At 41.8% G+C, this 14791-nt stretch overlaps 1 protein-coding gene across 2 annotated transcripts in view; it reads right to left on the bottom strand.

The window, feature by feature from the left end:
* DIP2A (disco interacting protein 2 homolog A) overlaps positions 1 to 14791 on the bottom strand; it is a 119448-nt gene that overhangs the window by 47585 nt on the left and 57072 nt on the right. For both annotated transcript variants that reach the window (XM_030330702.1, XM_030330705.1), the window contains exons 7-9: positions 10009 to 10128; positions 8472 to 8669; positions 740 to 831 (exon numbers count right to left, since the gene is read on the bottom strand). In XM_030330702.1, coding sequence (XP_030186562.1) covers positions 740 to 831; positions 8472 to 8669; positions 10009 to 10128 — 410 coding nt within the window. The remainder of the gene's footprint in view (positions 1 to 739; positions 832 to 8471; positions 8670 to 10008; positions 10129 to 14791) is intronic.

Below are 14791 nucleotides of genomic sequence, written 5' to 3'. Positions count from 1 at the left end.
TCACTACTGGGTGTCCTGTCCTCCATCCTGGATGTTCTGGTCTACCTGCACTTCTCACGTCTGGTTCAGTTTGCCTGGAGCAGTGCTGACCAACAGAACTTTCTATGATAATGCAAATGTTCTATCTTTAAGCTATCAAATGTGGTAGCTATTAGCCACATGTGGCTTATGTATGAGCCCTCGAAACATGCCTTATGTGACTGAGGAACTAAATTTTTTATTTTATTTACTTCTGGTCAATTTAAGTAGCCCCATGTATCTACTGCCAAAAATGTTGGGCAGTGCAGTAAGTACAAGGAACACCACGTCTCTAGCCTCCTTCGTAACCACCTTTGCAGTGAGGCAAGAGGGGGCTGCCTGGTCATATGGAAGAGAGAAAGAGGTAAATAGGGAACACACAGAATTTCAAAGTTACATCAATGTTCTCTTATAAAACCTAAGCTTTGGGGACCTAATATTTATTAACATTAATATTTTTATTAAAATCAATATATATGAAGTCAAAGAGGAAAGAACTTGAAGAGTCAGTGGTTGGGCAATGAGGAAGAATAAAAAGAACCATCACCTTATGTACATCATTATAAACTTTTTCCATATTTAATATTTTTTTTTGTTGACTTTAAATCCCTTGCGTTAATGCTAGAAGTCTAGCCAACTGATGGAATACTGATTTCAATGAGACATATTTTTAGAGTTTCTGTTTTTGCTCACTCCAATAAGTTATATTCTAGTTACTTACTCTGTCTCCAGGTTTAAGTAGTGGTTCATTCTTACTAGTCAGTTTATTAAGTAGAGTATAAGCTAGTTTTAAACTCCGACTCCAAAGTTTGCCTAAAATAAAATAAAAATACTAAGCAATGTAAAATTTAAGAAACTAATTATTAACATTTTAATGTAGCAATCACAATACCCCATAATGTACCATCATTCTACTGTTGGAAATTCAGGTAGTTTCCAACTGATAACTATTTTGCACAATGCTGTAATGAACATCATAGTTTTCTCTTAAACACAACTTATAGATTTATTTTTCTTAATACAAAAATAGAACAGGATTTTATTATAGAAAATTTAGAACATAGAAAAGCTAGCAGAAAAAAGTCAGCGTTATTTCGGTTACATGTACACACACACACACACACACACATATACACATGTGCAATTTTCAAGAAATGGGACAATACTTCATTCTGCTTTTCTCAATCAACATTGCACTGTGAGTGCATTTTCATGTCATTAAATGTCTCTCCACCACATCCCTTATCAGAGTAGCATATAGTTCTTTTAACCTTTATGATTCCTGAGGTGGGTCCTACCTCCATCTCTAGGTTCCACTCAAGAGAAGACAGTCTGGGAGGTGTCAGTAACCTGCTCAGAGCCACTGGCTGCTGGAGTGGTGTGTCTGGCCCTCCAGGACCCAGCCCCTAGACCCAGGACCCCTCCCCGCTGGCACACAGTCTCAGTACAGAGCCCTAGTGGATGCTCAGCAGAGGACAGCTTCCCCGAGGAAGATGGGAGATGAAACAAAGAGTCAAGGCCTCTGGGGAGGTAGACCAAGGCCGGGGTGACATGGGGTAGGAAGACAAAAAAACCCGAGTCCATCCCCACACCCACAGCAGCCTTGACATTTACCCCATGCGATAATGTACTAAAGAGGTAACACAAGAGTCACAATTTACCTCCCTCAAATTCCTGTGGAGCAGCCAAGCCCTCTGAATAAGTGGTAAAATTTCATTGCAAATAATACTAACCCTAGGCTCAACATTGTGAAGTGAGCAAACTGTGGGACCCAAGAAACAAATGAGAAAAAAAATATTCAATTCAAAGCACTGTTGCCTTTGTCTATATAGAAAGGTCAATTCAAGATGTTGATAACTGTAATACATACAGATTTCCAAACTGAATCCAGCTATATAGAAAAAGAATAATGCATCATGACCAGGTCAGTTTATCTCAAGAATGCAAAAAGTTTCAACAGAAAATCAACATAATTTGTCATATTAACAAAGGTGAAAAAAAGTAAAACAATTTAACAATCACTCAGGATTTTAAATGATTTTTAAAATCCTTCTTAAATTCAAAATGGAAGGAAATTTCCCTAACGTGATAAAGCCTATCTTTACAAATCCTATAGGAAATATCATAATCGATGGTCAGGTATTGAAAGCTTTCCCTGAAGAAGTAGAAATAAGTCAAGGACAAAGGCCTTTTTACTGAAAGTCTTAGCCAATGCAACAAGGTGGAGGGGTGGAGAGAAGGTAAACGGTTGGAAACAAAACTCATTATTTGCAGATGATGTGACTGAGCACATTATGAATCTTTTATAACTGAAGTTAGCAAGGCTGCCAGACACCACAACAGTATAGAAAGACTATCTCATTTCTGTACACTGGCAATAAATATTAAGTAAAAATTTTTAATGATTGTAATTGCAATACGATTAAAACAAACATGCCACATATCTAAGAATATGTGTTAAAAAAGATATGCAGTCTCACCACAAGAAATTATATAACATTACTGAGATAAAGTGAAGATCTGAATGAATGGAAGGATATGTTATGTCCGTGCGCTGGAAGACTCAGTAATGCGAAGGTGTCAATTTACAAGCTGTTCAAAGCAATTATAACCAAAATCTCAACAGGTGTGCCTGTGGCACCTGACAAACTGATCCCAAAGCTGGCACTGACACACGGATGAGAACAGCTGACACACTCCTGCAGAAGGAAGCGAGATTCCTCCACGGATGTCAAGACTTACTACAGAGCCACAGTAATTAAGGAAGTGTGGTCCTGGCCTAAGGCTATATATAACCCAGTGGGCTGAAACAAAGAACCCCAACTGACCCACCGCATGTGGACCGGTCCACCTAGGACACAGGTGCGCTAGAGAAGAGTGGCAGCCTGTGGGGACGAGCACAGACGGCTGGCTATCCGTCCTGAAAACCTGACCCGAGACCCAGCCCCACACCACACACAAAACAGCAGAGCTCTCACAAGATACTAGAATAGCTTTATGATCCTGGCGGAGCGAGAGTCCTTGAGAACACAAAGCACTAGGCAGGAATGGAAGGGCCTTCTGCTCACTAAACTCCCATTCGGGAGTAACAGCCAAAGGACAAAGTGGGAGACACTTGTAGCACACATCACTGACAAGGACGGGTATCCAGAGCACATACAAAATTCCCACAAATAACCCTATATTTAAAAATGTGTAGGGGCACCTGTGTGGCTCATTCGGTGAACCGTCCGACTCTTGATTTGGGCTCAGGTCATGATCAGGTCATGACGTCATGGTTTGTGAGCACGAGCCCCACATACAGCTTTGTGCTGACAGTGCTCTCTCTCCCTCTCTCCTTGCCCCTGTCCTGCTCATGCTCTCTTTCTCAAGATAAATAAAGACAACATTTTTTTTTAATGTGTAAAAGATTCAATAGTACTTAACAAAAGAGAAAATCCAAACGATTAAAAAAAAAAATCCAGGAAAAGATCTGAACCTACTCAGTCTTCAGGAAAATGCAAATTAACACCAAAATGAAATATTACTACCATATTCTCATCAGGTTAGCTACAATAAGCCTGGCTGACAATGATGGGGAACAGGTGGGGCTAATACACTGATCAGGTAAACATAAACTGGGAAAGTCTGGCATTATCTGATAAATGTAAAGATACGCATAATCTCAGACCCAACACTTCCACTCTGAAGTACATACCCTACAAAAATGCATGCTTATGTACCAGGTGGCACACCCCAGAATGTTCCTAGCAGCACAGTTTGTGATAGCCAAATCTGGATATCACCCAAATGTCTAGCAACATTATAACCGACCGATATGCAGATTCTGATAAATATTCATTCCTTGACAGAGATCAATGTGCTGCAACTATACACAATAATATGGATGAATCTTCAGAGCATAATGGAAAAAGATTCTGCTTCCAAGTAGGAGAGAGTACTGGTGGCAGACCAGGGCTCCCACCTGAAAGAATTTAAAAACTGGATAAAATGCAGAAACCATCTGTTGGAGGCAGCAAAGTCAACTAAAGGAGTTAAGACTCCAGAGAGAAAACCCTTGGGGAGGTGAGCTGACTGTGCACAGCTGTTTCTTATAAAAGCTGGGTGTTTAGGGTTCTGGCACCCACAGGAGATGGAGTATCTCATGCCTCATGCCTGTGGATCACTGCCTCTGAGGCACGAAGAAAACAGCAGAGCTGCTGGCAGAGGCTGGGGGCCGTGAGAGCACAGCCGGCCTCCCCCTAGAAGATCTACTGAGTCCTAGGACTGTGAACGACAGGAGGCTGAAAATCCATGCTGAAAACCTCTGAGAAGCAATGTGGGATTCTTAGTAGTACACGAGATAGAAGCCAGGGTTGGGGGACCCAGAGGAAAAGCACACAGGTGCTCAGACTTGACTGCAGTGACCAGCCACCACGGTACCTGCCAAGAGTAGAGAGGAAGGAACTTCTCTCAAGGAAGGCCACATCACCTGGAGCCTCACCAATTTTTTACACACGTGTCTATCATTCAATCAAAAAGGTACTATGCATCCCAAAAGACAAGTTCCCCAGACTAAAACCAAGAGAAAGTACAGACAAGAGCAGCAGGCCTGGAGGTGACAGGACCCTGGAGCTTGCCGACAGAGTCATGGTAAGGAATGTATGGATTCTATGAAATAAAGGAAAAGATAAAGACAATGCATGGAATGATAAAGAATTTTCCTAGAAAATTATAATAGGAATTAGAACACGGAAGTGAAAATTTTAAACTAAAAAGACAATATCTAAATTAAGAACTCATCAGGAATTTCATGATACAATAGAAATTTCAGAAACCAGAATTAGAGATTTTGAATTAAGGAAAATAAATCTCCAAATTGAAGTACAGATGACCCTTGAACAACACAGGTCAACTTACACGTGGGTTTTTTTGATAGAGTACAATACTGTGAATGTATTTTTTTCCCTTATGATTTTCCTTTTTTTTTTTTTTTTTAATTTTTTTAAATGTCTATTTATGTTGAGAGGGAGACAGAGACAGAGACAGTGCTATCAGGGGAGAGGCAGAGAGAGAAGGAAAGAGAGAAAGAATCCCAAGCAGGCTCCACACTGCCAGCGTAGAGCCCGATGTGGGGCTCAAACTCACATACTAAGAGATCATGACCTGAGCCAAAATCAAGAGTCGGATACTTAACCAACTGAGGCACCCAGGTGCCCCATGTTCCTTATGATTTTCTTAATAACATTTTCTTTTCTCTAACTTACTTTATTGTAAGAATACAGTACATGAAACATATAAAAAATATGTGTTAATCGACTACCAATGTTATCGGTAAACCTTCTGGTCAACAGTAGACTAATAGTTAAGTAGTTAAGTTTTCAGAGAGTCAAAACTTATACTTGGGTTTTCAATTGTGCAGGAGCTCAGTGCCCTTAACCCCTGCATTGTTCAAGAGTCAACTAAATATACAGAAAAGAATACAAAATATAAAAAAGAAAATGAAAGCTACACAGGATTCAAAAAAGGTATACGTGTAATCAAAGTCCGAGAAGGAGAGGAGAGAAAGACCGGAAAAATGAATTCAACAGGAGGAGGTGGTCAACAGCCACACCCCTCACAGCAGGCAATGAGCTCCTTCCTTAAAGAATTATAGACCAGGGGCGCCTGGGTGGCGCAGTCGGTTAAGCGTCCGACTTCAGCCAGGTCACGATCTCGCGGTCCGTGAGTTCGAGCCCCACGTCAGGCTCTGGGCTGATGGCTCAGAGCCTGGAGCCTGTTTCCCATTCTGTATCTCCCTCTCTCTCTGCCCCTCCCCCGTTCATGCTCTGTTTCTCTCTGTCCCAAAAATAAATAAACGTTGAAAAAAAAAAATTAAAAAAAAAAAAGAATTATAGACCAATCTCTAATGAACACAGATGCAAAGATCCTAAACAACATATTGGTTAAATCAAATCCAGACATTTGTTAAGAAGATATCATAGCCAAGTGGGATTTATTCTAGGAATGCAAGGGCTGCTTAACATTTGAAAATTAATGTAATTAATGTAACTCATCAAATTAAGTGGAGAGGAGAGAGAAACCATATGATCATCTTGACAGAGCAGAAAAAGTGTTTGATAAAGTTCAATGCCATCCATTATAAAAAAAAAAAAAAACTTTTACTAAACTAGGAATTGAAGGGAACTTACTTAATCTGACAAAGAAGTAAAAACACAAAACAAGTAAAAAAACTACAGCAAACATCATACTTCATGACCCAAAGCTTTCCACCGAAGATGGAGAAGGAGGCAAGAATGCCCACTATCCAACATCATACTGGCAGTTCTGGCTTGTGCAGTGAGGAGGGAAAGAGATAAAAGGTGTAAGTACTGGAAAGGTCCAAATAACACTGTCTTTGGCCATAGATGACATGATTTTGAACACAGGATATCCAAAAGATATATGGACAAATTACTAACGAACAAAAAAGAATGTTAATTTACAAGGTCACTAGATACAAAATCACCACCTGAGGAAATCCATTGCACTTCTATATACAAGCAACAGTTTCTAACCATTCCATTCCATTCCACCAGGAATAAATCTGATGAAAGATGCTCAAGAGTGCTGGACTCGAAAGTATAAAACTTTACTGAGAGAAATTAAAGAAGGCCTTGAAATAGGGGAGATACTCCACAGTCATGAACTGGAAGGTTCCGCAACTGTAATAACATCGGTTGTCTTCAACTTGAACTACAGAATCGATGCAGTGCCAATCAATATCCCAGCAGGAATTTTTCTGGAAATTGACAAACTGATTCTAAAGATGGCTTAGAAATACAACGGGCCGAGAATAGTCAGGAAAACCTTAAGAAACAATCACAGAGCCAAAGGACGTCGATACCAGACACGAGGACTCACACAGCTACAGCCGTTCAGGGAGCAGGAACAGAAAACAGCCTGTGCAAACGAACGGCATGGAGAGCAGCAGCATGCCCACACATGTGTTTCCACCCGGTACACGACCAGGCAGCCCTGCGGGGCCCTGGGCGAAGCACCGCCTCTTCAGTGAATGGCAGTAGGTCAACCAGACCTTCATCGGGGAAGAAAACGACTCCAATGTCACACCACACACCAACTAAATTGTACGTGAATCACGACACCTAAATACGAAGAGTAAAACAAGTTTTTAGAAGAAAAGGTAGGAGAATATCTTTGTGACCTTAGGTGTGGCAAACAGGACAAGGAGAAAAGAATAGATAAATTAGATTAATTACATTAGGACTTCTCATTTATCTAAAGCCACCAATAAAAGTGTTAGAAGACAGTCCAAAGAGTGGAAGAAGACATCTGCAAAACAAATCTGACAAAAGACATGTATTTGAAACATACAAAGAAGAAAACGTTAGCAACCAAATAGAAAAATGAGCCAAAGATTTGGATAGTACATAAAAGAGAATATTCACATAGCCAATAAACATACAAAAAGCATCATTAGCCATCAGAGAAATGCAAATAAGTTAGCAATACAACTTGACAGGACAACACACCTCCAGGCAAGGCTAAAATGAAATACATAGACAATATCAAGTTGACAAGGATGGGGAGCAACTGAAAGTCCGCACAAACTGCCGGCTGGAGTGAAGGTCACTGCGGCCACGTTGGAAACCAGGTGACCGCGTGTCCTAAAGCTGCACAAGGCTCTTCGTATGTGTACACATTCCCAGCACAAATGCCTGCACATGTTTCACCAACCAGACGCACCTAAGAATGTTCATAACAGCACTATACACAATAGCCCCAGTGGAAACAGTGCGGGTGTCCCTCAACCGTGGAGTACGGGCATAGTGGTGGCATGTTCATACACTAAAATAACATCCATCAATGAGAAGAGCTACAGCTTCACACCACATCAGGGCTGAGTCTCACATAATTCCACTGACATAAAACCGAGACACAAGCGAGGCAACGGTCACAGGCATGTGACAGTTCCCCGCCAGTGTGAGGATGCATGTGCTGGAAGGGACATGGGGGCTGGGGACCTGGAAATGCTCAGGAGCTGAGTGCTGGTTACAGGAGCATATCACTCCGTGAAAATGCATCAAGCCAGATGCTTATGATTTGTGTTACATAAAAACATAATACAGAACCAAAAGATGCCAAACACAAAAATACATACTGTATGATTCCATTTATACAAAGTTCAAAATTAGACAAAACTAAATTCCATTGTTCAGAGATGCATATATAGATGTGAACCTCAACACCAGAGCAGTGGCTGGTCACCATCGGTCAGTGAGTAGTCCCCTCTGCTGGGAGGAAGGGGCAGTGGTCCAGGAGGGGCACCTGGAGTGACAGTTTTGACAGTGGTGTTGGTTTCTCAGGAATTGCTCTATCGTGTTCATGAAGCTGTATGTCTGTGCTGTATGACATGACACATGTAACATTTTTACAGCTAAGCCAGAGCCCAACTGCTTTCTGTTGACACTTGCCATAGGTAAGGGTGTAGATGGCCTTCCCAGCTGTGTCCAAGGCAGTCAGACAGGGGGCTTTGGGCTGTGTCGTGCCCCAGCGCTGCAAGGCAGCCAGCAGGGACGGTGGCCAGGCGGTCCCCACGGCCAGGGGCTCCCCTTTCAGCACTGCCGTCTGGCTTCCCTCAGGCTTTGGCTGATTTGGATCTGGTTGCTGCACTATAAGCAAAATCGAAATTTAATAATTAGCACTTCATAGAACCATCCACACATTCTGTTTTTAAGCATTCTCTCAAAAAACAAAAAAAAAAAAAAAAAACAAAATACCAGTTGTAACAAGATTTCAATAATTTGTCCAGATTTCCTTATCATTATAATAGTCACAGGCCAACCGACCAAAAGACAGATGGAGATTCGTCCTGGACAATGATGGCCACTGGTGACTGTAACCCCCCAGGACAATCCCAGAATGGCAGCAGTGACGTTGAGGCTTTCACGGGGTTGTGGCCAACCCTGACGACATCTGAGAAGCAGGCACAGGTCCCACTTATAAAGGACAAAAGTGAGCAGAGTCGCGTTTCAGTCTGCGCATGCAAACCACCCATCACCAGGTTGAAAGAGAAAATAAAGTAAAATCTCTTATGTTTCCAGTGGCTGTGTAGCCAACATTTGTCCACATGTAAGAAAGACTGCTCGGAACAGCATTTATACCACTGCGCTCTGCATCTGAAAGGTGTTATCTGATGACAAAGGGGAAAGCGATGCCCTAAAAGTTGTGTCTGACCCTCAGTGAGGAGACACCTGGTGGCGGCTGGCAGGGCAGACATTGCACAGCAGAGGCGAGGGGCAGAGGGGCGAGCTGGCCGTGCGCCCCGTGGCTCTTGACACATGAGCACACTTGCACCTTATACTAGGCTTTATTTCTGTCCCTTTTCTATAGGTTTATACTCCTTCCTATTTCTTGGTCATTTTCTTTTACAAATAAATCTATATTCTTTTTTCCTAAATGTATATCTCATTCATAAATGAGAGACTAAATTTCTGAAAACGGGCCAAAACTATGCCAAAAATACACTTTTAAATCATGGGAAGACAAGCATTTCAGAATTAAAGTTTAAACAAAAAATGAAATAATGGGGGCACCCAGCTGGGTCAGTCAGTAGAGCGTGAAACTCTCAATCTCAGGGTTGAGTTCAAGCCCCATGTTGGGCATGGAGTCTACTTAAAAAAAAAAAAAAATTGAAATAACGTAAATAAAATGAAACCTTAGGAGTATTCTTGTAACCAAGTACTAAGCACTGGATCAGAGGCATAGAAAAATCTTAAGTCCCTTAACTATGAGCAATGTGTTTTTTTCCCTGTTCAAATAAAGCCAGCAGTCACATGTGCTGCTGAATTCACCATGACACACGCTGACCACAGGGGCTGGAAACAGAGGGAGGGTCATTTCGTTGTGTTGTAATGTCACAGTGTGACCTTGCATAACGCACATTTGCCCACAACCCTGGACATGACAGCCACCCCGTTCAGACACGAGAGCCAGCCCGAGATCTCTCACCTTCCAACAGCTCCTCAAAATCATCCACAAAGAACTCCTTCAGCGGAGGGCGCTTTGGCCTCTTCAGGGTATTGAGAAGCTGCTGGATTTTGGAGGATACTCTGCTGTTCACAGGGACACCTGCCAGGGGAAGAGGAGCAATGAGGCCAGAGGTCGCCATCCCTCCAGAGATAGGATGTGGAGACGGGGTCTAGTGACCAACTGCATGAACACATTGGAATTCATAAATCCAACCAAGCACTGGCCCCACCACGCAGCCACTTTGCAATTCATTAATTCATTCAACAAATATTTACTGAAGGCCTTCTGGGGGCTAGAACTTTTTTTAAGCTAGTGATTTTCAAAGTGGTCCAGGGACCCTTTCAGGGGTTCATGAGGCTACTGCCCTTCCCTCCCTCCTCACAGCACACAGCAAGTCTTCCAGAAGCCCCACATCATGTGAGCCACAGCCGACTGAATGGGGACAAGGCGCAGGGCCCAGGTGCCTCCATCATGCTGGCTGCGAGGGAGACTGGCTGCACTGGAGAACAGGCCCGTTCTTCTCACCAAATCTCCATTTTAGAAATTCTTCCATAAATATGTGGTATTTATATGAAGATGTGATGAGTTTCCTAATGCTATTTTTGAATGGATTCATAAATATTTTTTAAATCTTTAGTTTTAACTTCTAATATGATAAATATCAGGAGATTTAAGCCACCCAAACTAAAAGTTCTTTGGTGTTCCTTAGTAATTATTAAGAAATGTTGTTCTGGGAGATGTAAAGCAGCAAAATGACAGATAAGAGTCTGTCCTCAGACAGCTCACCACCTGCTGGGTGAAAACAAGCAGAAATATATACACATGTAAGTGAACAAGAACAGTGGGCAAGGTTGATAAGTGCTCTAAGGTTAACACAGCAGGTGATGGCCAAGGGCACCGGTCAACAGCACTGCCTGGGAGGACAGGTAAGCAGGGCCCCAAGCCTCAGACACACCCCGCTGTCCAAGGGCAAGCGCAGCAGCTGATGCCCTAACATCCTTCTACAGTATCCCCGTCCTCCAACCTGAAGCCAGCCAAGTTCTAGAACCAAGAACCGTACTTAGTCATTGCCTGTCTATTCTCCTTTGATCTGGAACATTTCTTAGTCCTTTAAGACTAATTCACATTTTGAAAGAATCCAGTTCTTTTGTTTTATTGAGTAGAACATTCCTCATTTTGAGTTTGCTTGAGGTTTTCTCATGATTCAATCCAGGTGCTGCATTCCTGGCTGAAATACTACCCAAATATCATGTCCAGATTATCCTCACAGGGACAGATTTTCATCACCCAAAACGCTGTCTGGGTTCTACACTGATTGTCACTATTTTTTCTTCTGCAACTAATATGCAGTGTGTGAGTAGGCACTTGAAGACCATACAAATATCCTAATCCTCATAGAATTTTCTCCCTGCATTTAACAGACATTGGATCATTCTTGCCAGAAGCAGGTTTTTACTGCAATGGTTGCAAAATTATTTTCCAACTTTAGCACCTCATTTAACTTTACCCATCAACACTCAGCATTCTGTCTGTTATCTATCTATCATCTATCTATCTATCTATCTATCTATCTATCTATCTATCTATCTACCTATCTATCGTCAGGAGTGACTCATGCACTGCTCAAATGCTCTAAAGCATATGGTTCTTAACTATTTTGATGTACAAATTGTCCCAGACTTGGCCAGTGGGATCCTATGTGAGTTGACCTGTGACATGCCCCCATCATTTTTTAGTTTTTTTAAATGTTTATTTATTTATTTATTATTTATTTATTTATTTATTTATTTTTTATGTATATGAAATTTATTGACAAATTGGTTTCCACACAACACCCACTGCTCATCCCAAAAGGTGCCCTCCTCAATACCCATCACCCACCCTCCCCTCCCTCCCACCCCCCATCAACCCTCAGTTTGTTCTCAGTTTTTAACAGTCTCTTATGCTTTGGCTCTCTCCCACTCTAATGTCTTTTTTTTTTTTTTTTTTTCCTTCCCCTCCCCCATGGGTTCCTGTTGAGTTTCTCAGGATCCACATAAGAGTGAAACCATATGGTATCTGTCTTTCTCTGTATGGCTTATTTCACTTAGCATTACACTCTCCAGTTCCATCCACTTTGCTACAAAAGGCCATATTTCATTTTTTCTCATTGCCACGTAGTATTCCATTGTGTATATAAACCACAATTTCTTTATCCATTCATCAGTTGATGGACATTTAGGCTCTTTCCATAATTTAAATGTTTATTTATTTTTGAGAGAGAGACAGACAGACAGAGTGTGAGCGGGGGAGGGCCAGAGAGAGGGAGACACAGAATTGGAAGTAAGCTCCAGGCTCTGAGCTGTCAGCACACAGCCTGACGTGGGGCTCTAACCATGAACCGTGAGAACATGACCTGAGCCGAAGCCGGACGCCCAACCGACTGAGCCACCCCTGCCCCCATCATTTTTTAAAGCACTGCCTTACACCCTGTCATAAGATGCCTCAGAGTCATCTTATGCTACCATGCTCCAGCCCTGAATTAGCTCTTTCTCTCAGAAGCCCTCATTCTCCTGTGTGGGAAAGATGTTGAAGATCAAGATCTGGCCGCTAGGTGTGCTCATTGCCACCACAGCGTCTGTGCCACTTTCGGAATACAGAGCTAAAAAAGTACACTATGCATTCATAGTGTGTATTCATGGACACACGCGTGTATTCATGGACACTCGATGGCAATGTGCATGTGCACACAGAAAGCATAAATAGACACATATTTGAATCTCAGGAACAATGAATCCACACCAATACTTCCAATCCCAATCCACCCCACAGGTTCTTCTTGCCTTTCCCACTCACATTTGGACTTTCTTTCTTCCACAGTAAGAATCCTGGCTCCCAATAATATCAACACTTTTGCTCAATATTATCATGTATATAAAATAATTTCTAAGTTGCATAACCTATACTGCTACAAAAACAAACAAGCAAGAGTTCAAGATTTCGAGGCACCTGGGGGCTCAGTCTGTTGTGTCCGACTCTTGATTTTGACTCAGGTTGTGATCTCACGGTTCGTGGGTTTGAGCCCCACATCAGGCTCTGTGCTGACAATATGGAGCCTGCTTGGGATTCTCTCTTTCCCTTTCTTTCTCTGCCCTCCTGTCTCCCCCCCCCCCCAAAACTAAATAAATAAACTTAAAAAATTAAAACAAAAAACAAGATTTCTTTGCTGTTCACACCTAACTTTGTCCAAGACTGTGGGCGTATGGTCCGGTACTGTGTCACAGCTTACCTATTCTGCCTCTCTCTCTGTCACCCCCTTATATGTGGCTATGATACTTCACAGGAATATGACTGGGTTTATTTCTACTTGCTTTCAGTTTAAGGGGTTTTCCCCTCTTCCTATACTTCAAGTTTATGGTTTGAATTTTTTATTACACTAACAAACTACTAAAAGTCAAAACTATATTAAGACAAACTCAAAACAATGTCACTGAACTTTCACTCACCCACCCATCCCACCTCTGGCGGCGACCAGCTTCATTGCTTTCTGGTCTGTCCTTCCTGCGCCCCTTCTACACACATACAGGCTTTGCTGTGTTCCCTTGTTGCTCACACAAAAGGTGGCATACTAGAACCACTCTTTTACTTTTGGCTTTTCCACTTAACATCTCCTGGAAGAACACCTCATTCCAAGTCATAAAAAGCTTTCTCATTATTTCTGACAGCTGCATGGTACCCCACGATGTGAACATCCTAGGTTTATTCAACCAATTTGTGAGGCTTGGAGAGCTACATAGTTTCCAATACTGTGCAATTATAAGTACTGCTACAAAGAATTACTTTGTGCACATGGATTTCCTTAGTTTTGGAAATGTGTGTTCAGAGTAAATTCCTACATTGGCCCTGCTGGATCCAAATATATATATTTTACCAATTACTATTCCAAAGAGGTTTAACTATTTTGCATTCCCACCAACAGTGTATTTCTGTAATTATAAAAAAAGCTGAACATGATGTTCAAGAGCTATTTTTAGATCTTATGAATTGGCTGTGCATATTTTTTGCCCATTTTCCTATACTAGGAGTTGGCAAACTTTTCTTAAAGAGCTAGATAGGAAACACTCTGGGCAGTGGGCACAGTCTTGGTTGCAATTACCCTACTCTGCAATTCTGGGGCAAAAGCAGCACAGATGACATGGGAATGGGTGGGCATGGCCATGTCCCAGTAAAACTTTATTTGCAAAAGCAGAATGCCAGTATATGCCATAGTTTGCAGACTGGCAATTCATAGAATTTGGGGTCTTTTCCTCCTATTTTTAAGAGTCTGTTTGATATTAGAAACATCAGACCTTTACCTATCACACACACTCTAAATAGTTACTCCTAGTTTGTCAATTCTTCTTGTGACTCTCTATGGGGATATTTTCTTTTTTTTCTTTTTTTCTCTTTATGGGGATATTTTTGTTAAGAATTTTTTTTAGTTTCAGGCCGTCTGGGTGGCTCAGTTGGTTGTGCCTAACTCTTGATTTTGGCTCAGGTCATAATCTCATGGTTTGTGGGTTTGAGCTCTGTGTCGGGCTCTGTGCTGACAGCTCAGAACCTGAAGCCTGCTTGGGATTCTCCCTCTCTGTCCCTCGCCTGCTCATACATGTGCTCTCTCACTCAAAAAAAAGGCAAATCAAATCCGTAATACAGAAAAAATTATGCATGATAACCAAGTAGGGTTTATCCTGAGACTATAACTTTGGTTTAACATTCAAAAATAAAATTAAGGGGCGCCTGG

Source organism: Lynx canadensis, chromosome C2 (assembly GCF_007474595.2).
Source record: "Lynx canadensis isolate LIC74 chromosome C2, mLynCan4.pri.v2, whole genome shotgun sequence".
Lineage (NCBI taxonomy): Eukaryota > Metazoa > Chordata > Mammalia > Carnivora > Felidae > Lynx > Lynx canadensis.
The sequence above is the reverse complement of the archived record's forward strand: the minus strand, read 5'-3'. Positions and strand labels throughout refer to the sequence as shown.